General features: G+C 51.5%; 2 protein-coding genes across 4 annotated transcripts; one reads left to right on the forward strand and one right to left on the reverse strand.

Annotated features, from left to right (window-relative positions):
- Positions 1-2,872: 2,872 nt before the first annotated feature.
- Positions 2,873-6,074, forward strand: Thap7 (THAP domain containing 7). Of its 2 annotated transcripts, XM_038345077.2 has the most exons (5): positions 2,873-2,950; positions 3,119-3,198; positions 3,583-3,738; positions 5,083-5,223; positions 5,424-6,074. In XM_038345077.2, exons 2-5 carry the CDS (start codon positions 3,119-3,121, stop codon positions 5,971-5,973), a joined length of 927 nt encoding a protein of 308 aa, XP_038201005.1. In that variant the 5' UTR covers positions 2,873-2,950; the 3' UTR covers positions 5,974-6,074. The 2 variants fall into 2 exon arrangements, with proteins under 2 accessions (XP_038201005.1, XP_038201006.1); XM_038345078.2 differs by lacking the exon at positions 2,873-2,950 and having other exon boundaries at positions 3,168-3,299.
- Positions 6,075-6,640: 566 nt separating this feature from the next.
- Lztr1 (leucine zipper like transcription regulator 1) lies at positions 6,641-25,384 on the reverse strand. Of its 2 annotated transcripts, none has more exons than XM_038345076.2 (21): positions 25,035-25,384; positions 24,614-24,676; positions 21,144-21,200; positions 17,850-17,929; positions 17,382-17,490; positions 16,004-16,087; positions 14,876-14,933; positions 13,858-13,997; positions 12,747-12,948; positions 12,347-12,502; positions 11,922-12,032; positions 11,185-11,277; positions 10,962-11,057; positions 10,715-10,877; positions 10,318-10,487; positions 10,030-10,186; positions 9,234-9,360; positions 9,002-9,151; positions 8,413-8,518; positions 8,255-8,335; positions 6,641-8,087 (listed from the first exon to the last, which is right to left on the reverse strand). In XM_038345076.2, exons 1-21 carry the CDS (start codon positions 25,232-25,234, stop codon positions 7,971-7,973), a joined length of 2,520 nt encoding a protein of 839 aa, XP_038201004.1. In that variant the 5' UTR covers positions 25,235-25,384; the 3' UTR covers positions 6,641-7,970. The 2 variants fall into 2 exon arrangements, with proteins under 2 accessions (XP_038201004.1, XP_038201003.1); XM_038345075.2 differs by having other exon boundaries at positions 10,715-10,880; positions 25,035-25,383.
- Positions 25,385-25,588: the final 204 nt, after the last annotated feature.

Consider the following 25,588-nt stretch of genomic DNA (forward strand, 5'->3'; position numbering starts at 1 on the left):
AGAAATAGAACCCAGGTCCTCTACAAAAGCAGCTCTAGTAACTAACCACTAAGCCATCTCTCCTTACATTCTTTGTCAGTTTCAATGTGACTTAGAAAAGCACTAGTTTCCATGTTTAAAGTATTTTGATTTTTAAATGGACATGGTGATGCGTATCTGCAATCCCACGACTAGGGAGCTAAAGGCAAGTAGATCAGGAGTTCAAAGACACCCTTGGCTACATAGTGAGTTTGATGCTAGCCTAGACAATGATAACCCTGTTTCAGAAAAAGACAAAAATTAAGAGCATCGTTAATTATAAAAATTCGGCACAATATTAAAACTGCATGGAAGACTAGGAAGCTAAAGTCCTCTTCTCTCCCGCAGCTGTCTTTTCCTTGGAGAGCGAGGAGCATTCTGGGCACAGTCAAGGCATATCATATCTCACTATTCAGGTAATGTTGGGTGGCCGTGAGGCCAACAGACATGCAGAAAGGATTCTTCCTTCTGACTAAATAAGGGAATCAGGGCAAATGCATTGTTTGAATTTAAGAAGGAAGTCTTTTCAGGCCGTGCTTTACTCTTGTCTTATGGGAAGGCTAGGGAAGGAAGCACGAGGACCTTAAGCCCATCTGCATCCAAAGGCCACGGAAACCCAGAAAGCTGGCAGCACTGCTCCTGAAAGGGCCAGGTGGCCTGGTCTTGAAGTTGGGAGAGGACATCTGTCCACGAGGCCAAGATCCCAGTGCCTTTCTCCCTGCTCCTTTCAAGTGCCAGCCGGCTTGGTAACGGCTGTGTGCTCACAGGGGAAAGGGCTTTACCAGGCACATTCCCACATGCTTGTCCTCTTTTGGTTCCAATACAGTCTTGGCCTGAGTTTACTATTACAATGAATGTTTTTTACACGTAAGTACATTTTTTTAAAGACAGGGTTTTTCTGTAGCTTTGGAGCCTGCCCTGGAACTCACTCTGTAGACCAGGCTGGTCTCTAACTCACAGAGATCTGCCTGTCTCTGCCTCCAGAATGCTGGAATCAAAAGCCTGTGCCACCACTGCCTGGCTTCCATTTTCTGTATATATACACTATACCTTATCTATATACCAGGATAGAGTTCTTGTTCTTTTCATATGTTATATTATAAGGGTGTTAATGCTTTCACTGCTCCCACCTATTTCTATTTTGATATTAGTGATTCAAGCACATACAATCTTAATGATTTTTATGTTTGTGTGGGTGAATCTGAAACATGACATTTTCAATGGATAAAGAATGTTAAGTGTTAGTGATTTCCAAAAATAAACTAGTTTTTGCAGTTCGAAATGAGTCCACAGTTCTCAACTTTTAACAAGCTGTCATTTATAAGGCCAATATAAACTTCACTGTATTTTCCTTTTTCTGTAGGTGGGCATTAACTACCAGTCCCGCTCTGTGCTCCCTGGGGGAGACCTGGTCAAAGTATAGCAGGCCATGTGCATGCTGAGCAATACCACTGCCCCTGCAGAGGCCTGGGCTCACCTAAATCACAAGTTCAGCCTCACATATGCCAGAGAGGTTTATACACGGGTATATGAGAAAGTATGGAGGTGTTCTCTGAGGCCCGCAGACCTGGCAGCCGTGGCAAAGGGTTCTAAAGAGATGGCTGTGGATTCTGCAGACTCAGAGGCTGAAAAGGGAGAACACTGAGTGCAGCTGTGTGGCTGGCAGCCATATCTTTATGTCCTCCCCTCTGTGAATATTATTTATTGCATACAGTACTTTTTTTTTAAACCAAAGTTCCCTGTCTAGATACTGGCCTTTCTTGGAAGGGCCAGTTAGCCAACTAGTGAATGCCTCTGGGGCAAATACATTTGTTTTCTCTAAGACATTAATAGGTATGTCTGTGTGCTCAGTTAAAGCTTCTAAGTAGATAAGGGAATTCAAGCAACACACGTTATTTTACAGCGAAGAATGAGTCCCTCGCACCATGTGCGAATAGCATGGAAGTGTTTCACCCTGTCTTGTGAGAGGGCTGAGGAGCAGAGTGCAGCTCGGGTTCCACCCGCGCTATAGAAAGCCAGGTTCTGACACACAGCCTCTTCATTAGCTTTCCTCCCCAGCTGCGGGACCTAAGCGGCCTACCCAGCTTATGTCCCCACATTGTACCGAGTCACCTCTCGACCTCCTTCCTGGATGATATGGAAGTAAGTGCTGAGCACTGGACTTGATTTAAAGAACCCTACTCTAAAATGCACCCACCAGGACTTCCAGATGTCATAATAAAGTAGAAGCCAGAAAGAGATCCTGTTGTCTGGTCCAGCTGGGAGTGCCAGGATTCTCTTGAGATAGTGGTAAAATCCCAGTGGGCGCAGACCCCTGGCATCCAATCTCTTGGGCGTGTTGGCAGCCCCTCTGCTTATGCAGTTAATTCCGTTACCCTAAGAACTTTTTTTGTCTTTACATTTTACTTTGTGCATATGTATGCATGCACATGTGCAATATGTGAGGGTCTGAGGAAAATTACTGGGCTTTGCGTCTCTCCTGTAACCATGTGGGTCCAGGGAATCAAACTCAGATACTCAGGGTTGGCAGCAAGTGCCGAGCCACCTTTGGCCCTTGGTGGGGTTCTTTCAGGCCAAGAGCCCAGGTTTTTCTTGGGGGTGGATCTTTTTCAACCGGAGTGTCCGCTTACGAAGTTCAGGGAGCACTACAGACCGTACCCGGGCTCCTTCGCCCGAAGGCGAGCGCTCATCAGTTAATTTGGAAACACAAACAGAGCAAACGGAGCTCTGGAACGACCACTCCTGGAACCTCAAGCATCTCTAGAGCAACGATCTTTCCGCACTCCCACAACATCCGGTGGCCCGCCCGCCAGGATCTCTTCCGGTCCCGCCCCTTGAGGGCAGTCGCCACCGGCTACGGAGTCCCTACGCTACCAACTTCCGCATTGACCCACCCATCGCGAGACTTTAGCGGCGCAGCAATGGCAAGACCGTGAGTACCGCTGACGGGAATCTATAGAACGAGTTAGGACGGGACTGGGCCGAGGTCGGGCTGTGGGGGAGCCGCCCGGCTCAGGCCCTCTGGAAGGAGTGGCTGCTGGGCGTGAAGGCAGTCTTCCCCCGACTGCCGCCCACGACCCAGTGCCCGCCCCTTCCCCAGATGCCGCGACACTGCTCCGCCGCCGGCTGCTGCACTCGGGATACGCGTGAGACTCGCAACCGCGGCATCTCCTTCCACAGGTCAGCGCGCGTGCGTAGTGGCACGCGAGGGCTCACATGCGCAGGCGCTGGTGTTGCGGCACTTTAGGCCGCGCTGGAGACGGCGCCTTCCTGAGGTCGAAGTGAGGCTTGAACTTGTGAGCGGGAGGGTGAAAGGGGCGGTCGAGTGATCTCGAGTCCAACAGAAAAGGGACTGGACGCTTACTTACTTTGGACTTTGAGCTCAGGCTCTTTCCTGCTAGGTGATGCTGAGCAGGTCCCGTTCCTCCTCTCGTCCTCAGTTTCCCCTTAGCGGTTGGTAATCGGAAAGGGCCGTGGGGAGGTCTGCCAGTCTTGCTTGGGGAGCTTGGGCACCCATATCGCAGGCTGCAGCATCCGGGTGCTCACGGTTTTGTGGCTCTGCAGACTTCCCAAGAAAGACAACCCTAGGCGCGGCTTGTGGCTGGCCAACTGTCAGCGGCTGGACCCCAGCGGCCAGGGCCTGTGGGACCCGGCCTCTGAATACATCTACTTCTGCTCCAAACACTTCGAGGAAAACTGCTTTGAGCTGGTGGGAATCAGGTGGGTCTTACTGCCAGCCAACGCTAGAACGGGTTGTGAGGCATCAGAGCAGTGGGTTAAGCCGGGCAGCTCTATGCCCTGGTGAGGTCCATGAACAACTGGCTCGCATGCTCAGACAGACCTGTTGCCAAGGGTGCTGTGCCTTCCCAATTCTGTACAGAAGAGTGTGGCCCCAGGATCGCTGTGTCAGTGGCATCAGAGAAAAGGTCTTTCCCAGCTGGGGAAATAGACCCGTTGGTAGACTTGTTATGCAAGCGTGAGGACTTGAATTCAAATTCAATACCCAAATAAAAAGCCATGTGTGGTTGCCTGTTTTATAATCCCAGGCCTGGAGAAGACAAAACCAAAGGGTTCCCTGAGCTCACTGAGCAGCTCACTAGTCTAGATTAAGTTATCGAGCCCTATGTTCAAGGAGAGACTGTCTTAAAAACAAATCAATTTCCGTTCCAGCAGAGATATTGATTTGTGAGTCTATCCCTTAATAAATAACTATCTATTAATAAAAAAAACCAAATCAATTTAAGTAAATGAAAAAATAAGGTGGGTGCTCGGGAGAGATGGCTTAACAGTTTAGAGCACTTGTTACTCTTCAGAAGACCAGGGTTCAATTCCAGCTCCAAGGGATCCCTCGCCGTCTTCCTCCGTTTGAGGGCACAGGTGGTACACATACATCCACGCAGCAAAACATTCATACTCCTAAGATAAATAGGGCTGGCTAGGTGGCTCAGAGGTTAAGACTGCTGGCGTCAAGCCAGGCAGTGGTGGCGCACACCTTTAATCCCAGCACTTGGGAGGCAGAGGCAGTGGATCTCTGAGTTCAAGGACAGCCTGGACTACAAGAGCTAGTTCCAGGACAGGCTCCAGAGTACACAGAGAAACCCAGTCTCGAAAAATCAAAAAGAGCACTGACTTCTTCCAGACAACCTGGGCTCATTTGCCATCACCCACACAGTGGCTCACACAGTAAACTCTAGCTCACATGGCGAATAGTCACAGGCATGGGCAAAACACCCCATATCTAAACAAAGTGGTTTTTAAGGAGAAAAAAGGAAATCTTTACAAACAAAGGTGGAGAATAATTGAGGAAGGCCTCTGGTCTCTACACCAAAGAGAAAAGAAAGTATTCAGCACCTGCTTTTTCCGGCTCTGGGTGGAGGTTTTGCACTTGTCTCTGGAAGCTCGTTCACAGGGAAAACTAGTTTGACTTCACTGAATGTTGCATTCTTCAGATTTATTGGCAGTGTGCCTCAGAGCCTCAGCCCTAGTGCTAGGGACCTATGTTGGGACCCCAGGGGAAGTGGCAGCCCTTTTTCTCCAGCTCATCTGGGCTGCTTTTCCCCACAGTGGGTATCACAGGCTGAAGGAAGGGGCAGTCCCCACCATATTTGAGTCTTTCTCCAAGTTGCGTCGAACAACCAAGACCAAGGGGCATGGTTATCCACCTGGCCTGCCTGACGTCAGCCGGCTCCGGCGATGCAGGAAGCGGTACGTGCAGGAAGGGGATGCCCTACCCTCCCCCCAGGGCTGAGGGACTGGACTGTGATTGCCAGCATCTTCACTAAACAGCGGTCTTGCTGCCTAAACCCAGTGAAGAGGCTAAGGTGTTAGGGAGTCTACATGGGTATATGAGAGGGGCCTGGCATGCCCTCAGTTGGCTAGTCAGTTTCTTTCTGTCTCCCCTCCAGCTGCTCTGAAGGTCAAGGACCCACAACTCCATTTTCCCCAATTCCTGCTAACATCATCTGCTTCCCCGTGGAAGAAGCCTCAGCACCTGCCACTCTGCCTGCATCCCCAGCTGTGAGGCTGGAACCTGGCCTTAACAGCCCCTTCTCAGATCTTCTGGGCCCTCTGGGTGCCCAAGCAGATGAAGCAGGCTGTAGTGCCCAGCCTTCACCAGAGCAGCACCCCTCCCCTCTTGAGCCACGGCCTATCTCCCCGTCTGCTTACATGTTACGGCTGCCACCACCTGCTGGAGCCTACATCCAGAATGAGCACAGCTACCAAGTGGGGAGTGCCTTGCTCTGGAAAAGGAGAGCTGAAGCGGCTCTCGATGCTCTGGACAAGGCCCAGCGCCAGCTGCAAGCCTGCAAACGGCGGGAGCAGCGGCTTAGGCTTCGACTGACCAAGCTGCAGCAGGAACGGGCACGAGAGAAGCGGGCACAGGCAGATGCCCGCCAAACCCTGAAGGACCATGTACAGGACTTTGCTATGCAGCTGAGTAACAGCATGGCATGAGGACACACTACAGCTCTGTCTCTCTTCCTCAGAGACACTTGATTGGAACTGCATCTACCAGGCTGGCCAGAAGTCACAATAAAGTGGATGCTAGAAAGAGACCCTGCTGTCTGGTTCAGCTGGGGGTGCCAGCCTCCTCCCCAGACAGTGGCCAAAGCCCCAAAGGGCTCAGACCCTGGCAGGTAACCTCTTGCCATGGGGAATCTTTGTCTGCAGTCCCTCTGCTTATTTAGTTACTCTCAAGGTAAGAAAGCCAGCTCCTCTGATTCAGCTCTGCCCCCTCCCAGTCCTTTTTTTGAATCAGGCTGGTATCATTGATGCTTACAGACAACCTTGAACTCCTAATCCTCCTTCTTGTACCTTCTGAATAGAACGATAGGCATGTGCCATCATGCACAATGTCAGACTTGGTTCTCATGCGAAGGTACAGCAAGCTTCGGCCCACTCCTGGCCGCATTTAGGAAGACTCAACAGCAACATAGGGTGCTACACTTGTCAGGCTGAAGGCCACACTTAGGGAAATGTTAGTCTTTTTAGATCCTGGCTCCGGTACTGTATTTATCTTGGGAACATAGGCTTCTTACTATAGCTTTGTCCATGGCAAACACCAAGCACATGGCCTTTCCCTACTGCTCCTTGGCCACATAGCTCAAGTTTGTACACAGGGTTGTCAAAGTTTTCTTTATGTAGCCCTGTGTGAATATGTTTATTTGTATCCTGTGTAGAGGAGACAACTGAAGGTCCAGTTACAGGGGTCAGCATGAAGCAAGATTTGTAGACCGAAGTTGTCAGGTGTTCTCCCCAAAAGAGGCTTGGATGCGATCACCACCTTGGGGGAGTGGCTTTGACACAGCACAACAGACTCACCCAACCTGCCTGGCTACCCACTGTGGGCTGGCACCCACCACTCCCCTTCGCTGCTGCTGCTGGAGCTCAGCTACCAGCCCCAGCTTGTGCCCAGTTCCTTATAACCAGGCCACTTCCTGACTGTATGGGGCTGCCACCCAGGGCACCTTTCTACCTGGAACCCCACAGTGTGGGGTGAATGGAGCATAGGAGGGAATTTGTTCTGTGTTCTAAGGCCAGGAAGACCCAAGCTTTTTTCCAAAATGAGTTCTGGCTTCCTAGGACAGAGTATCTTCCTGTACTCAAAAAAAAAAAAAAAAAAAATCCACTGGGCTGTATTGGGATGTAGGCTTCAAGGATGGATGCCCCCAGACAGTCTAGGTCTCTGAGGAGATACCTCAGTATGTAATTTTATCTTCCTTATGACTGACACCATGTTGACATAGGTAGAACAGGGAATATGTGCTAAACTCACATCTGGGGAATCTCCTAAGCCACGGAACTGTCATGTGCTTCAGGAAGCAGACCAAAGGTGGCCACCATGCCAGCCAAGTGTGTATGTAGCATTGCCCCAGCTTTAAAGGGGGCATGTCAGTGACAGAAGACATACAGGAGCATCTGCTGACTTCTCTGGCCCAGATATGCACTCTGGGTGGGCTGGAATATGCAGCCTCTGGGGGGCTGTGCTACACTTGCTGCCCTGTGGGCTGAGAGGAAAACCTTCCAAAGTTCATATCTAGGATCAGACCACTGTCACTGGTCCCCGTTCTCAAGTTCTGGGTAAAGAGTGGAATATAGCCTGTTGCTAGAGTAACTTGTCAAGCCTTCACCCTGACAATAGGATTCCATGCCTGGATCCACAGCATACCCATGGGAAACACAAAGCCACACTTCCGTCATCTTTCTACTGCTGAGAGGTATCCCTGAGTTTGGTCATCTTGGGAGAGGTGCCAGCTGGAAAGGGAGTCTGCTTCATTTGCCATTCCCTGTAAGGCCTGTGTCCGCAATGAAGCATGCCCTCTATGAATTCGGTACACCTCGGTGTCTTGTACAAGCTGGGAACCATAGGTGGGATCACTCTGTAGGTGGAGATATGGCCAACCGGTTGAGGGTCATCACTCTCCAAACAGGTAGAGTCCTCATAAAGATCCTCAGATGTCAGCACCCAGCTCTGCACACTGCTTGTCAGAGATGTGGGAGGCCAGGGAGTCTATGATGTCCAGCAGCAGCTGCTGGCTCAACAACCGCAGAGTGGGCAGCTTAGAGACCTGCACAGATGACCAAAACTAGATGAAATGAGACTCCCAGGAGGACCAGGGTGGGCAGCTGAGTCCTCTTGGGGTCCAGCCTGCTCGGGGCTTGGCTGTCTGAGGACAGTGGGCAATGGCCAAGAGGTGTCTGGGCCTGCTGGGGAGGGCTGGGGCCGGAGCCTGACCTTGGTGAACTGGTGCACAATGATGTGCAAGCAGTGCCGCTTCATGTCCAATGCCTGCGTCTTGTCAGCCGCTTCCAGAATCTGCAACGGCAGGAACCATGAGGCCCAGCCCAGCTCACCCACGGGCAGAGGTGTGGCCCGGAGGTACCAAGCACTACCTGTAGCACATTCTGCACTGTTACGTTCATCTCCAGGTTCTGCTTGCAGTACGCCTGCAGTCTGTTGTTGTAGAAGCCATAGTAGTAGGGGGCTGCAAACAGGTAGCTGGGCACAAGTTAAGGAGCTGCCAAGTCAAAGGACACGTATTCACTTGTACTCACCCGTCCTGCCACATCTCTTGTCCTCCTTGGGAGGGTACTGCCAGAACTACACAGACCTCAGAAGCCAGAGATCCAGTTTGTGCCTCAGCTGGCTTGTTCTCTAAACTGGCTCTGAACCATTTCAGGCTCAAAGGCCTCAGTCAAGATCCAAAGAAAACCTGAATCCTCTCATTCCCATGTGCACATCCACAGAACTTCTCCAAGCCCTCACTGGCCCCATCAGGTATCCTTGCACCTCAGGTTCAAACACTACTGACAGAAAGCATGAGGAATCACTTTGTCCAGTAGGCCCAGCACCAGCACTGCACACTAGAATTAGGTGTTAGGCCAAGATCACCCAGCCAACAGAGCAACAGGAACCAAACATGTCTGAGGGGCGCTAAGACTTCTCAGTGGTGACCCAGGAGCACCAGCAGATAAAGGATGCAGGGAGTCCTCAGGGGGCATGTTGACCTCGCCATAGTAGATGTAACGTAGCATGGACTCAAAGGCCTGTCTGCTAGGCACCATCTCTCCAATAGAGATGTTCACCTGTCCATCCTCCGGCATGAATGAACGGAACATGGCCTCAAAGTAGCTGCAAACAAGGAGGTAGATCCCAACTCTCAGGAGAAGAAAGCATCGAGGCCCGTCCCTGCCCTCAAACACCCTCAACATACCTAGAACGGGCAGCTAGGATGGCTTTGTGGGCTGGTCGTGGGTGGCCATCTAGCAGTAGTGTGATGTCACAGAACTCTGAGCCTGCCCCCTCCAAGTATGCCTTCATGTCCTGGATCAAAGATGTGCCTGTCGGGGAGGGGGGTAGAAGGACCTTAGAAGAGTCCCACTTCCACCCTAAAGAAGAGGCCACCTTTGCTTTCTGGACCAATAAACACCACCTTTCCACAGTGATCATGTCGCTGCACTGCTCAGAGTTTCCCCAAGTCAGAAATGCCAGTCTTTTCCTTCCCTCGGCCCTCAGGACACCTGGAAACCTCAAGTCCTTGTTCTGGCCCTCATGGATGCTGCACCGATACCCAATCTTCCACGATGTGCCCTCTATGCCCAGCTCCCAGTCTCATGCTGGACTCCCCTCCTATCTTTCAGACTCTCATGCCAGTGGCAAGGGCTAGTACAAGCCCCAAAGAGAGCTGGGGAAGTGAAGGTGCTATCAATCTTCTCCACCGGGTAGGACAAGAAGTACTAAACAATAGGTAGCTGCAGCTGCCTTGCTCACTTGACATCAGATCTGACCAGCCAACCAGAGAAGGCATAGGGCACTCTGAGGAGTGGGTTTTGTGGTCCCCAGGCTCGCTGGTACAAAGCTTGCTGTTGAAAGCCACTATGAATACTTTGAGACAGGCCTGCTTCTGTCCCTCCCTGCTTATATGACTGGGAGCACCTGGTGGGCCACAGAGCCACCCTTACCCCAAGGGCCTGGCAGGTAGGTTAAGGCTTTTGTCACCAGTTCCCTACCAATGTCCACAGGTTGATCCGAGGGGGCTCGAGGGGGTGGCTGCTGCTTCCGCCTCACAATCTCTACAATCAGTGGGGACGAGAGGCGCTCGAACTCCTTCATCATGATCACCTGATTGAAGTGGGATTCCTTCACTATGAAGTTCAGGCAGTGCTCCTGGGACAGACAGGCACAGCAGGCAATTGGAATCAGGTCAAGGCCCAGGCTGGGCAGTAGAGTTTGCAGTGAGGGGCAAGGGGATACACCCCACCCCATCCAGGAAGGCCTGGGCTGACCCCAGCTTGTACCTTGAGCTGGCCCAGCTGGAGCCTGGCTGCGCTCTCACACACAACCAGCACGTTTTGCAGATCCACAGAGGCCTCAATGTACTGTCGGCACAGCTGCTCAAGGCGACACAGCTGGAAGCTTAGCGCCAACTTGTAGACATCCATGATGAGCAGCACGTCCTCTACATGGCCTGTGCCAAAAAGCCCCTGAGCCTAGAGCCTCAGGAAAGGAGGGCCTAGAAAAGGGCCCAGGGCCCCCTCCATGCATAAGAGGGTCAGGGCTGCAAGATGGCAGCTGGACTACATGCCAGCTGACTATGGCTTGTGCCACAGGCACACCTGTAACAGCCCTCTCAGTACCACCTCTGGCTCTCCACATTCCCCACCCTGGTCCGCACCACCCATACCCGAAGCGGACCTTTCCGTGGGTACTTGATCTTGTCTGTGTAGAGAAACTGCATGAGCACCTCGAACGGCCGGGCCTCGGCCTCACGAATAGCCACACGTAACAGGGGCGGCCGTGCCCTGCCCAGAGCTGAACCAGGGACTTCCCTGGGAGCTAGAGCCCCATCCTCCTCCAGCTTCTGTGGGGAAAAGGGAGCTCAGGGCACCCTAGTAAACAGTGGCCAAAGCTTCCCAGTCATGGGGAATAAGGAAGACCTTACCTGGGCCAGCCACTCTCGAGCCTGCAAGATCTTCCTACGAAGCCAGCGGCTCCGTGCAGTGACGATGGCAACGTGGCCCTGCACACACTCTTCCTTCTAAATGAAGGATGAATAGTATGGGGGTGAAAGCACAGGACCCCTGCCCCAGGGACAGATGCCAGCAGGTCAGGGCAAAGCTCTACTCAGCAGCTATAGGTGAGGCTGGTATAGGTCAGTCACCTACCTCACCAAGCACAAACTCCACATCACAGAACTGGCGGCCCTCCCAAAGACGCCCATAGTCTTCATGCAGCGTGCACTTAGGGTAGCAAGAGAACTGCAGAAGGAGACTCAGTGAGCAAGCAACAAAGGCTATCCTGAGACCAGCCAGCCATGACCCTCGGGGTCAGGTGAGGGCTGTAATGCCTGGGCCATGACTAAAGCCTCCAACGTCCACTGTTTTTTCCTTGATGTAGGCTCCCCGGCTTTAGGCAGGCTGTATCGTTTCTAAAAACCTGGACCCAGGTACTCAAGCAACCCCATCTCCCCAGACCCACCACTGAAACAGATTCATCCATTCCTTCACTATGCCAGGGGACCCTACACTAACAACCTGTTCCTCCAGGTTTGGGAAGGCTGGCTCCCCACAGCTTTCCCTAGGCTGATTTCCCTGGAGGCCCTAGCACAGAGCGCAGCTTGCCCACTCCTTTGCTGGTTCTGTGTGCTCCCCTGGTACACTTCTCTGTAGCTGAGGTTCTGCTTGCCTCACTCTGCATTAAGGCTCCCTTGTAGCATCATCTCTGCCTATCTGGACTGACAGCATCCCCAGCCCTCTCCGCCAGACCACTCAGAGATACCGTCAACCCAAAGGCTTAGGTATCAACAGGCACCCTTGCACAGCCCTAGCCTCACCCAGTGGCCTCAGTTGCCTCCCTAGGGCCCACCTACCCAGCAGGCCTCACAGGCCCACTAGCTACACACCTGGAACCTGTACATTTCCCCACTGCGAATGTTGTTGTCCACCGTGCCCCCAAAGATGTACATGGCATCAGAGATGACAGCAGCTGCGTGGAAGAGCCTCCCGCTGGGCAGCTGAGAAGAGCAAGTAAACAAGTAATGGGATGGGGACCAACAGTGAACCAGCTGTGGCCAAGTTTGTGGCAAGGATCAATGTGGCCATGAAAGAGGAGAGGCGAAAGATCCCAGTCCCATGCAGGTGCGGGTGCAGAGGGAGGCTGGGATGCTGGGGTGGGGCAGAGGGCAGGGCAGGTTGTGCAGAACCCCGGGTTAACAGCAGATTTGGGGCACTGTGTCACATGCTGCTCTTTCAGGAGCCCTGCTCTACCCTCTATGAGAGTTCCTGCTTCAGAGAGTAATGGAATGTTAATAATGCCCTTGCCACTCACCTCTGATGCCAGGTGGACAGGCTGCTTGGCTGAAGTGCTGCCAAAGTCTAAGCCAAACACATCTCTGGACTTCTTGCAGCTGCTCCGCTCCTCTGAGGTTAGGATTGATGCCTCCTCAGAAGAGGAAGCTCGCTCAGGCACCTCAGCCCCACCAACCTTAAGGAAAACATATGCAGAAAGGTAACAAGCCACCATCCCTTCCAGGGCTTGCTATGGGCTCCAGAGGAGGGACCAGACATCAGGTGAGGCTGGTTAGGGTGCTTCCCAGAGGTCTGCAGCACAGTGCTACTGACGGGACGCAGATATGGAACCATGAATGACATAGGACTACGGGCCTTGAGAGCTCTCAAGCTGCTCTTCTTGACTATATGGGACCAAGGGAATCCAGGTCAGCACTCACCTCACTGTCAGAGCTGGGCTGGACAACCTCCCAGGTCTGGAAGTCCACATCATAGCAGTGCAGCTCATTGGGCAGTGTATTGTCCGCTGCACCCCCAAACACATAGAGATGGCGGTCAAAGGCCACCATGGTGTGTCCATAGCGCCGCTGTGGCGGGGGTGGGGAGCCCCGGAGCAGGTGCTCAGTAGGGATGCGTGTCCACCTGGGGCCATGACCATGAACCAACACTGGTCTCTCACACTCCCCACAGAAGGGCCTCCTATGAGGTTCCCCTAAAGTACTTGTAGTGCCAGTCCATGGTCTAAAGGGAAGTCACAGGCCCATGTGTCCAGCATCCCTTGACCTGTTTAGCTCAGGCATTGGCCCTACTCAGCTCCATGCAACCCACCATGGGGCCCTACCCAAGCTCCCTCTCCTCCCACCATCATAGAGCAGACAGCAGTGACAGGGCAGAGCCTCTGCTGTCTGCTCTGGGAATGGAGCTGTGCGGACTTGTGTTGTCCTGACTGTTCTGCTCACTGCCCTAACAGTAGAGGCCCCACCTGGGAGATGCCTGCCCAGGCACTAAAGCTCCTCCAGTACTTCTCTCCTCCAGGGGCTCCCGGGACTTGACAACAAATCCCCTTTTCTGCTAAGTTAGCTGAAGAACCAAAACAGATGCAGGCTCATTCCACGGCTGCCCCAGTACTTAACAAGATTCCTTCCACCTAGATTTCTAGAAGCTTTTGAGTCCCCTCCAAAGCCCTATTCCTTTTTCTCTATTACTTCCAGTGCCAGAGGCTAGCCCCATCATAGGGTGCTAAGGCTAGCCAGCAGCCAAAGGAAGTAGACAGCCTACTTTACCCTGCTTATCTTGTGCTATCCCATGAGATTAGTGCTAACCACATTTGTTAGCAGTGTCAGTGAGCAAGATACACAGGGCAAGGGGTACCCTTCTGACTCAGGCCATATCTTGCTGAGCTACAGCCATAGCCCAGGGGCCTATGAGGGTGTCAAACGCTCATACTCCAGGCTGTATGTTCTGCTATATGTGGGAACGAGGAGAGATCACAACAGGTGCCAGACACATGAATGAGCATTATTCATGTCCCTCACAACCCAGGAAACTCACGTCTTGTCCTTGAATTCGAACTGGAAGAGGTTGTTGGTTATCTTGGCTCCACTCTGCCCCGAGAACACGAACATCTTATCCCGGCACACAGCCACAGGGAAGTTGCAGCATGACGGGGGGATCTCCCCACTCTGGGCCACCTGCAGTAGGAGCACAGCTCAGCCAGGGCCTCGCAGGCCTGGGGCTACACTATCCTACACTTGGATGTGAGTAAACGTAGGTAGTTTCCAGCCTCCTCACACCTACACACATGGACCCAGTTCTGATCAGCTGAGGCTAAAATAGGGAGGTTCATTTGGAATTAAAGATGTAATTTCTACAAGAGAAATAAAGTTCCAGGGAAAAGCAACGAACAAAAGGTTGCCCTGTTGTGTTCACATGAGGGTGGCCTGGAAGAAGTCACATCTGTCACATGTGGCACTCTGCCCATCCTGGACTCGGAGCTTTTTCCTTCCTCTGACTCCACCTTGGCTTCTAGGGATCAAAGCCAGAGGATGTGTGCATGCTATACTACCATGGACTACAGCCTCAACTCCAAAGCCTTTTATTACTTGATGATTCATTCATTCATTTTGGAGACAGGATCTCTCTGTGTAGTTCTGGCTAACCTAAAACTCGCTATGTGGCCCAGGCTAACCCCAAACTCACTCCGTAGCTGAGAATCACCCTGAATTTCTGACCCACCTCCCAAGTGCTGGGATTACAGGCATGCATCTCCACACCCAGATTATGTGGATCTGGAGATCAAACCCAGGGCTTCATGCATTGCTACATTACCAACTAAACTATATCGTCAGCCCACTTGGAGTCTCTGCTTAATACTAGAGTTGGGCTGGGGGGAGGGTCAAGGAAAGGAAGAGGCGGGCCTTGGTAAAGGAAGAAGGTAGTCTCTGTCATATGCCACCTTAGCACCTCTCACTCATATACCAGCTTCCTTTACCCCCCACCTCTTGATGCTGCAACCCGCCTCCCAGTGCCCCTGACTTCCCACCGGCATCATGCTCCCTGCACCCCTCACCTCCTCCCAGCATGTGAGTTCACGGTCTTGGAGGCCAATTGTCCACATGTCATTCAACCTGCATGAGGACAGAGGAGACAGGATCCTTTGGTCCTGAGCCTGGCTGGAGGGATAGCTCCAGGGAAGAACCACTTGCCATGTGTCAGGGTGCAACCGTGCCATCTTTCTTAAAGAAACAGGAACTTCTGGGAAGAAGATGCTATGTCAAATCCCTGCACCCAGCCCCTAGCAGCTCTCACTTCCTGCTGACTCTCTGACCAGCCAGGACAGAAGTGGATTTACACATAACATCTGGGGTATGAGACAGGACAAGCCACTGAGGCAGGGAAAAGACCATGTGTCCCATAAAGCCTACTGTTGCACAGTGCCATTACTGGTCTCTGCAATGTGCAAGTTTAGAATGGGCACGCACTATTTGGCTATCAGATAAATACAACTTTTCTTTTTTTAAATACAACAACTTTTCTTTTTTTTCTTTTTCTTTTTTTAAAGATTTATTTATTTATTATGTATACAACATTCCTTACCTGTATGCTTGCATGCCAGAAGAGGGCACCAGATCTCATTATAGAGAGCTGTGAGCCACCATGTGGTTGCTGGGAATTGAACTCAGGACCTCTGGAAGAGCAGTCAGTGCTCTTAACCTCTGAGCCATCTCTCCAGCCCCCCAACAACTTTTCTAATCAAGGAGGAAGCCTTGTGTGGAGGCTCACACCTTTAACCCCAGCACTCGGGCAGCAGGGGCAGGAGGAGCTCTGTGAGTTGAAAGCCAGCCAGATCTACACAGAGCGTTCCAGGACAGCCAGGGCTACATAGACACCTTGTCTTAAAACAAAAACAAAACGTAAAACAATAAATAAACAGAGAAAACTGTAACATGGGGAGGAACCCAGGGCTGGATTTGAGCTGAGATGCTTCTAGCCTCCAGGTCTCTGTAGTTCCAAATCTCATCTGAAGAAATCCAGGGATCACAGACAAGCCCTCCCTCCACACTCCTCTCCTGAGAAACTCAAAACCCACCAGGGTAACTTACCCCAGCCTGAGCACTCAGGTGCCAAGAGGGCTTATTCTGCCCCCCCCCACCCGAGGACATATGGAAGTAGGGTAAATGGGCAGCTGCTTGCCTACCTGGCATTGCCATCATAGCCAGCAAAGATCCAGAGCTTGTCACTGTACACTGTGGCCCCATGGGCTGACCTGGCAACCGGCAACCTAGAACATAAAGAAACCAACGAGGAGGGGATGGAGAGAAGGCTCAACATTGAAGAGAACTCGTTCTTCAGGAGACGCAGGTTCAATTCCCAGCATCCACATGGCAGCTCACAACCATCCCCCTGTAATTCCAGTTCCAGGGGGTCTGATGCTTTTGGGTCTCTTCAGGCACCAGGCATGAATGGGTACAGATATACATGCCAGCAAAATATTTGTGTGTGTGTGGTTTTATTTTATATATGTGTGTATGTACATATATATGTATGTATACATATATATATGTAATTTTTTCTTTAATGAGGAAAAGTCATTAGAAAGGCTGAAGCACAGGGCTCTGTGTGTTCAAGCAGCTAGGACCACATCTGCCTGACACTGGGGCTCAGAGGGCGGTGCTAGGGCACTGGAAGCAAACAACAAACAGCACAAGAGGCCTGGGCAGCAGATGTATAAAAATTCAGATGATGAAACTGGGCATGATGGTACCTATCTGTAAATCCTGGTACTAGGGGATGAAAGGAGGAAGATCAGAAGTTCAAGACCAGCCTCAGCTACATGGCAAGCCTAAGGTCAGTGGGACTGTGTGACACTCTGACTCACAACAAAGTAGGAAACACACAAAGGCAAAACCAAAAGAACCCTCGGATGGGGCAGGGATGTGGCTCAGTTTGTGGGATGCTTTCCTAGCATACCAGAGCCCGGGGTATGATTCCCAACACACACGAAACCAGGCGTGGTGCAGTACGTCTGTAACCCCAGCACTCGGGCTGGAGGCAGTAGGATCAGATGTTTAAGGTCATCCTCAGCTATGCACCGCAGGTTCAAAGCTAGCCTAGCCTGTCTCAAAGATGGAGTGGGGAGGAATCAGATATAGGCCTTGGAATATGGCTCAATGATAAAGAACTTGCCTAGTATGCAAAAGGCCTTGGGTTCCATCCCCAGTGCTAAGAAAAGAAATACAAACAAAAGAAATTCTGTGGTCCACACAGGCCCAGCACCTCCCTAGGTTCTATGAAAATACTGAAGGGTGTACTCCCAAAACAGCCTCCCTGGGTCCTGAGAAAGAAGGGGATGTACGTCTGGGCACAGGCTGCGGCAGTGACTAAGTACAGCTCCTGGCTTCCGGCCTGCTGCAGACTGTCCAGTCCTGTCCCCTGCGCCCCGGGACTCAGCAGTGATGAAAATCAAGCAGTTAAGTCTCCCAGCCACTGGCTCCCTATCTGAAATGTGGCAGGAGGCACATCCCAGGCAGAAGGCCATTCTCTTTACTGTAAAAGTTCCCAGCAAAACCACTTACCTCCCTTCAATTTTCCACTCTGTCCACTGGCCAGTTGCAAACTTGTATTCAAAGAGGTCATTTTTATTCTTCAAATTAGAATTGGAATAAATATCTCCAGTATAGCCCCCTGAGTGAAGAGAATGGAAGTAAAGGTTAGAGCTGGGGTACCATTTCTTTAAATGCGGCGCTCTAGCTAACATGTACAAACCCCTAGCTCCATCTGCCCACCCAAATGCCCCCTGCATGAGCCCTGGGGACGCAGAATGAGCAAACAGATGTTTATTGCCCTAGCTGTCAGAGAGGACATCCCCATTCCCACGAGCTCAGAACATTAGGGAAATCAGTCCTCTTAAGCCAGAGGTTCAGGGCACTCCAGTGGACAAAGGCAGTGGGTAACACCTGCCCACCAGAGCTTAGAGAGCCTCCTGTAGGGTGGAGGAGGCAGGAGCTAGAAGTCTGGGTGCAGGAGAGTAAGAGGCTGCTTACCAAAGACGAACATGCTGCTCCCGTAGACGACAGCTGAGTGGTGGTAACGGGGGGCTGGTGGGGTACCAGTGGTAAAGGCTCTAGAGAGGCACAGGGTGAGGTCAGTGAGGGGTCAGTCAGGCACTGATACCTCCATACTTCGCTTTCCTTTCTCCCTTCCCCCTCCCTCTTTTCTACCTATCCTCCCTTCTTTTCTTTCCAGGTTATGGTGTTGCTGTAAGTAGTCCCGGCTGACAAGTAACTCAGGGTGCTGTGTAGCCTAAGCTGGCCTCAAATTGGTCATCCTCCAACCTCAGTCTCCCAAATACGGGAATTAGAGAGGCATCACCATGACTACAGTAATTTAATTCTTTCAGACAGGTTCTTACTATAGTGTCTAAGCTGGCCTCTAATTTATGGTTCAAGCGATCTTTCACTGGTCACCCAAAGAGATGAGAGAAGGGATGTATTCCAGGGCATCAGCCTTGCTTTACTTCTGTATTTCTAAGGTGCCGTTTCTCTCATAGAACCCCTAAAATCATCAGTAACTAGGAGAAAGCTGAAGTAATAGGCATTAAACTCTTGCACATCCTGCCTGGAGGAAGGCCTTTGCTCCGCACATTTCCAAACCTCTAAGAGGCTTCTCAGATTTCCCCCCCACCCCCGAGACAGGGTTTCAGAGGTAGCTCTGGCTCTCCTGAAACTCACTCTGTAGACCAGGCTGGCCTCAGACAGATCCGCCTGTAGCTTTGGCTGTCCCGGAACTAGCTCTGTAGACCAGGATGGCCTCAGACAGATCTGCCTGCCCCTGCCTCCTGAGTGCTGGGATTAAAAAGCCATCATGTCTGACTTCTTTTCCCTTTAAGTAGGGTCTTACTGTGCAGTCTTGACTGGCCTAGAAGTCACTGTGTCGATCAGACTGGCCTCGGTTCACAGATATCTGCCATGTACACTAGGATTAAATGTGTGAGCCACCAGTGACGCCTGGCTGGGGGACGTTATCTATTTATTTATTTAATCATTTGGAGGATAGTTTACAATTTGCCTTTTCAAGTAAGCAGCAGAACTTGACTTGATCCTGGTCTCAAGATACTGGGATAACGGGCGTGCACCACTACGCTCAGCTCTAGTAATTTACTTCTGCTTGTTTTTTGAGAGGGTCTTGCTGTGTTACAAAGACTGGTCTCAGATTTGCCTGCTTGCCTCCCAAAGTCTAGATGGTAATTGTCTGTCGCCACCACACCTGGCTCTATGTGAGTTTTTTTGCAGTGTTGGGTAATGAACCTGGGAACTTGCGCTAAGCAAGCACCGCTGCCACTGAGTTGAGCTACATCCCTAGTTTTTGTTTTTTTTGTTTTTTTTTTTTTTTTTGAGCTGGGGTTCCTGAACTCAAGCTGTCCTTGATTTATGATCTTCTGCTTCTGCCTCCTGAGTGCTGGTATCACAGGTGTATGCCACCATGTTCGCCTGGCTTAAGCAATGTTTGATCAACAATCACAGAGGCTTCAAAGTGATTTTCATTTTTGTTTCTCACTGTGTGTGTGTATGTGTGTACACGTGTGTGGGGGGTATGCCTGTAGGTGTGTGAATGAGTATCACAGGGCACACGAGGAGGTGAGGGGTAGCCGTGTGGAGTGGTTCTCTCCTCCATTTTTACTTGACTCTGAGGATTGAACTCAGCTCACCACGCTTGTACAGCAGGTAGGGCTTTATCTGCTGAGCCATCTCGCTGGCCAAAGAAATTTTTTAAATTAATTGAGGACTGGATCTGGAACGGGAGTTTAGTTCGTCGAGTTGGGCTTGCCTTGCCTGCACTAAGCCTCCTCAGCCTGTCTAGGCCAAGCTCTGAGTTCAATACCCAGTGTTGCATCAACCAGGCATGGGAGCAAATATCTGTAATCCCAGCACTCAGGTGTAAATGGAAGAGCACAAGCGGTCAGGGTCATCCTTCCCTGCACAGCAAGTGTGAGGCCAGCCGGGATATACATGAGACCCTGTCTTTAAAAAGGCTAAAGTGCTTGCCTGACATATACCAGTGCCTAGATTTTACATCCAGCACAGAAAAACGAAATAAAAGAATCGGCAGCAGCTGTATTAAGATCAAGTGTGAGAACAACGATTCCTGCTGCTAAGCCAGCGCTACCCGGGAACCAGGCAGAGGGCGGGGTCCTAGCTGGTTGTGGGGGTTTTGTTGTTTTTGCTAACCTGACACAAGCTAGTTATCTGGGAATAGGGAAACACAGTTGAGAAGATGCTCCATATTGTCAGGCTGTAAGCAAGCCTGTAGGGCATTAACCTAATTAGTGATGTGGGAGGCCCCAGCTCATTGTAGGCGGCACCACCCCTGGGCGGTATAAGAAAGCAGGCTAAGCGAGCCATGAGGAGCAGGCCGGTAAGCAGCATTCCTCCATGGCTTCTGCTTCAGCTCCTGACCCCTTCAGTGATGGACTGTGCCATGGACATGTGAGCTGAGGTTAACACTTTCCTCCCCAAGTCGCTTTTGGCCATAGTGTTTCAGCACAACAATAGAAACCCTAAGATGGTGTGTGACGGCAAGTGGAGCTGCCCTGCCTGGCTGGGTGTCCAGGGCAGTCACACGACCTCCGGAGCCCTGCATCCTCCTCTTTCAAACAGACCCCATCCCAGAAGGCTGCTGGAGACAGACCACAGAACACAACCAGAAGGGGCTGCGTGACACTGTGCTGTGTGAGCAGATGCTGGAGCTAGCAAGTCCAGTAAACCCCGAGCCTCAGGTCTGTGTCTCCCCTCAGTTGTAAGCTGATCCCAGACATGGACTGCTGCAGAAAACACAGTATATGGCACCCCAAGAGGGCAGGTAGCTCGTGTGCAAGGGCACACAGCTGAGACTGTGGTTCACAGGGTTTGCATACTATTCAATGCCTGTGTGGGGTCTACTGGCAGGCAACTAGCCCTAAGAAACGGGGATAGGACAGGAGGCCCTGCCGGCAGCCTGGAGGTGGCACTCTGAGAAAACTTATTAGCCAAGGCCTGCCCATGCCCTCTCTGAGATCCAACAGCGGCTCCTGGCCCAGGAGAAATTCTGGTGGCTGAAGCTTCCTCTCAGGTCAGAGTCTAAATACCACCAGCTAGACCAGCAAACCCCTTAGTTCACAGCATTTAGGATAATCATTCTCACAGAAAGCCGTGAGGAGGAGGAACACCATCTAAGGTTCTCCTCTGTTCTACCTCCCTCTGGCCCTCCACGATGAGCCGACTCTATTGGCCAGTGAAGGCAGCGCAGTGTTGCCCCTCTCCAGGAGAACAGGCGGGCCCTGCAGCTCAGAGGCTACCCACCTGCACCAGGAGCAGTCCTTCACATCGAACCGCAGGAGATCGTTGAGCATCGTCTTTCTGAAAGGCAGAGAGAGAAGATGGCAGGAGCCAGACTACCGTGTAAAGCTGTTATCTCACCAGGATCTTAGAGATGGGCAAGGGTGTGCACCCAGGGTTAGAGACAACAGGAAGGGCCTGGCTCACTGACCTCCAGACTTGTCCAGACTCAGACAACCACCAATGTCCAAAGAACAAAATTAGTAACTAGTGATATGGGCAGCTAGGGCTCCCACACTGGCGGGGCCAGCCTGATCCCCACCAGCAGCCCGCTGAGAGGAGAGCAGGAGCTGGCCCAGAGGCTGAAGTCGTCACTCACACTCACTCCAGCCCTCAGAACTCCTACTCCTATATTTAAGCCTTCCGAGGCTGCACTACGATGAGATGCTGGCTCCAACATCAGTGGAGACTACATGCTTTCCCACCTTCCTGCCACCTGCCATAACAACTGCATTAAGATGAACCCACTATCCACTGGGTCAGCCTACATCTCTGGCATTAAGATGAATCCACTGTCCACCGTGTCAGCCTACATCACCTGAATTAAGATGAATCCACTGTTCACCGGGTTAGCCTACATCACCTGAATTAAGATGAATCCACTGTTCACCGCGTCAGCCTATATCACCAGCATTAAGATGAACCCACTGTCCACCGCATCAGCCTACATCACCGCATCTTACCAACTCTTGTTAAGGTGGAAGAAGAAAAGTGAGCCAACAGGCCCCTCAAGCAGTCCCGTCAGACCAGGCCTTTACAGGGCATCCCACCTTGCTCAGTCTGTGCCAGGTGGATACCCTCCCTGACTTCATTTTATGGGAGAGGAAGCATGGCTGAACAGCTAGGAGGGCAAAGCTTAGAAGCTGGTATCATGCTCTCCTTCATTTAGCTCCCACTTAAACTTTGTGGTGCTTGTTAAAATAATGGGAGGTCACTGTTTTTTTTCTTTTTCTTTCTTTCTTTCTTTCTTTCTTCCTTCCTTCCTTCGTTCCTTCCTTCCTTCTTTCTTTCTTTCTTTCTTTCTTTCTTTCTTTCTTTCTTTCTTTCTTTCTTTCTTTTCGAGACAGGGTTTCTCTGTGGTTTTGGAGCCTATCCTGGAACTAGTTCTTGTAGACTAAGCTGGTCTCGAACTCAGAGATCCGCCTGCCTCTGCCTCCCGAGTGCTGGGATTAAAGGCGTGTGCCACCACCGCCCGGCTGAGGCCACTGATTTGAACTGAGTTCCTTTACTGGGCACCCAAAGGCCAGGGCAAACCAGAACAGTTACTGGGGCCAAATGCCTCATAAACTCAAGCATTAAGGATCAGATAATCCCAAAACCTGGAGATTGCAGTCTTCCTGGGTGTGCATGACGAGGAGGCCCCTGCTGAAGCTCTGAAGAACTCTAACCTAGCTGACCAGGCCTCACCCCCAGGCTTCCTTGCTCCTACCTTTCAGTGTGCAAAGGTGCTACTGCCCGGTAGGAACTCTTCCTTCCACTGTTGAAAGGAGGCTGCCCTGGTTTATCTTAAGTCACAGTCAAACAGATGCATAATTCAGCTTTCTCTAACTTTCTTTTGAAACTGCATACTGAAACCACTACCGCTTATCACCACACAATTGTCTACCTGCTCCAGAAAACGCTAAGGACAGCGATCCTGAGTTACCACCCTCCACCTTATGTTGGACACTGGTCTTTTTTGGTATGGGGAAATTCTTACTAAGGCTCATCTTTTAATTCAGTAAACGCTGACTGGGACATCTGGGCACTGGTACAGCAAGGTGAGGAGAAAGATGCCTTGTTTTGGCAGAGGAAACAGATCAGCACCAACACTTGTAGGCTGTGAGGGGTGGGGGCAAATGGAGCTGGTAAGCGGTAAGCGAGGCCAGAAAGGCCTCATCCATAAGGAACATTAGAAGGGAAGTGAGAAGCGTGTCTGGGAAGGAACAACATGGCAAAAGGCTGGACAGCAGAGTGTTTCGAACAATCCAAATGCAAGGCAGCCAGAGGGCCGGCTGAGAATCAGAAAAACACAAGTGTGCAGTAGGCCTCATACACTCCTGGGAGGACTCGATTTTACACAGGGAGGTGCCAGGAATCACAGGGCAGTGAGCTGAGAGGAACACGCTCTGACTGACAGCAGTTGTAAATGCATCCCCAGCTGTTCTTGAAAAAGAGGGTATGGAGATAAGATAAATGTCAGAGGACCATGGGCAAGTGTGCATGCTCTAACAGAGTCCTGAATATCTCACCTGCTCTAAATCAGCTACCCCAGGTAGTCTACATGACCAAGAGTCGCCTTCCTGGGCTTTAGGCCAGGTTCTGGGCCTGAGAGGAGGGAGTCGTATGCAAACATATAATCTCTGTGGCAGCAATTCCTGCCAGCCTGGCACAATCACCGCTAGCCATAACCCCCATTAGGCCACACCTGGCCTAGCTCCGGAGTTAGCACTCAGCCCTAATCCATCCTTTGTATTACAGGTAAACTTTGTTGCCCTATGTGAATCTTGTCTGAGAGTTTCCCATGGATACAAAGCCTATGCAAAACTTGGTTAGGAGGCAACCCTGAAAATGTGATGCCTCATGAATCAGGTATTTGCACTTGGCATTGTATTTTTGGAAGGGTCATTCAGGTTGTTTTGAGCATATGGAAATCTACTAGCTGACGTGTAATTATAGGGAAAAATAAAAATGCTGAAGGGCTAAGGGAAAGGTTTTGGTCCACAGAGGCTGGGTCCCCTACGGCTGCAAAGGTTAAGTTCATCCTCAAAGTGTCTCTGAGTCTTCGTTTCACGGACCTGTGTGAACCCATACTCCTGCGCCACGCTACCTGCGACAAACCGCAACTTAACTAAGAAGTCTGTGTGCATGGAGATGCTCACCGGAACTGCAGGTCACTTCCAGTAAGATTATTTTCCAGGAAGTTAAAGCAACACAGGGAAATCTCCACCAGAAGTAAGACATGCACAGCATCAATAAAATTGATTTTGGAGGCAGAGAGAGAGCTCAGCAAGTGATGGCACTTGCCGCCAAGGCTCGCAATCTGAGACAACTCCTGTATGTTGTGGTCTGATCTCCATATGCACCCCCACAGAAATAGATGTAAAACCAACAACAAACATGTTCTCCATACTTTTTGTTACAAAGCAAGCAAGTGGGCAAAGCCCAGAGGGAAGCATAGGGAAAGAAGAAACGTGCCACTCTATAGGGTATAGAGTCAAAACAAGTCTATTTCCATGTACTGAGCATGCGCTGACATTTGAATGCCGGGGTGAGAAGGCTTTAAGGGCAGGATCTTCCTCACCATAACTTGGGAACCAGGTACAAGGTACCTCACAGATAGGGAAATAGAGGCTCACAGGCAATGGCTAAGGACTCCCATTCTCAGACAACCGTCCGTCTCATTGTCATCGTCCATCACCTGCCACCACTCCCATCAAAACAGGCAAACTCACCCGTTGTCTCCACCAAACACATAGATGGCATCCTTATAAGCCACGACTGTGTGCTTGCTGCGCCTAGAAAGAAAAGGTGAAGGGTGGTGGGAGCGGGACTCTCCTGGTTGACACCCATGGTGACTGCCACGTAAGTTTGGGTAAAAGCCTCTCAAATGCCAAGATCTACAGAGATCCTTCAATTTCATCAGACAGCAAGGACGTCTGACACACCGAGGACTCTTCAGACTCCCACCCATAACTCTGCTCGGGGACCCAAACTGGACCCTTAGAAACACAACAAACAGGTCTGATACTCTGCCTAGGGTCACTACTGACCCCAGGACATCACACGGGTTCTCGCCCCTGAACCTATCCTGGGACCTCCTCAGCTCTCGTCCCCACTCCCAGTGCCTTCAGGATCCCCTGCACACTGTCGTACCGGGCGCCCACGAATTCGTCGCAGGGCGGGAGGCGCCGCCAGCGATGCACTGTTTCGAAGGGTCCAAAGTTGAGCGTCAGGTACTCGACACTATCTGAGCAGCTGTGGTCAAAGTCCACGCTCGGAGCCACCTTGGAGCGCACCCCTCCGGCCAGGGCCCCGGCTCCGATCGGGCCCCCCGAGCCTCCGGGCACAGCCATCCCCGGTTCAGGCCGGATGAGCTGCCCAGGTTGCAGGGCTCACGGCCACCGCCCGGGCCTCGCCGAGGGACCACATTTCCCGAAGAGCCCTGCGCCGACGCTGTAGCACGTCCGGCCAGCTTGCACCTAGCTAGGCCCGCCTTCCCGACAAGCTTTGCGCTCTCCGCCGCACGGCAAGCTGTCAAGGATCCTGCGGCGGGGCCCTTCACGTAATTATACCGTGAGCACTTCACATTCTGAAAGCATTTGTGACCAAGAATCGGCTTGGATTTTCCCTTTCGGGAAACGCGCTCTGGCCAGAGCATGCCTTGTATTTGGGCTTTGCCATCGCCCGGAAACTACTACCCCCGGAAC

This window comes from Arvicola amphibius, chromosome 10 (assembly GCF_903992535.2).
Source record: "Arvicola amphibius chromosome 10, mArvAmp1.2, whole genome shotgun sequence".
Taxonomy (NCBI): Eukaryota; Metazoa; Chordata; class Mammalia; order Rodentia; family Cricetidae; genus Arvicola; species Arvicola amphibius.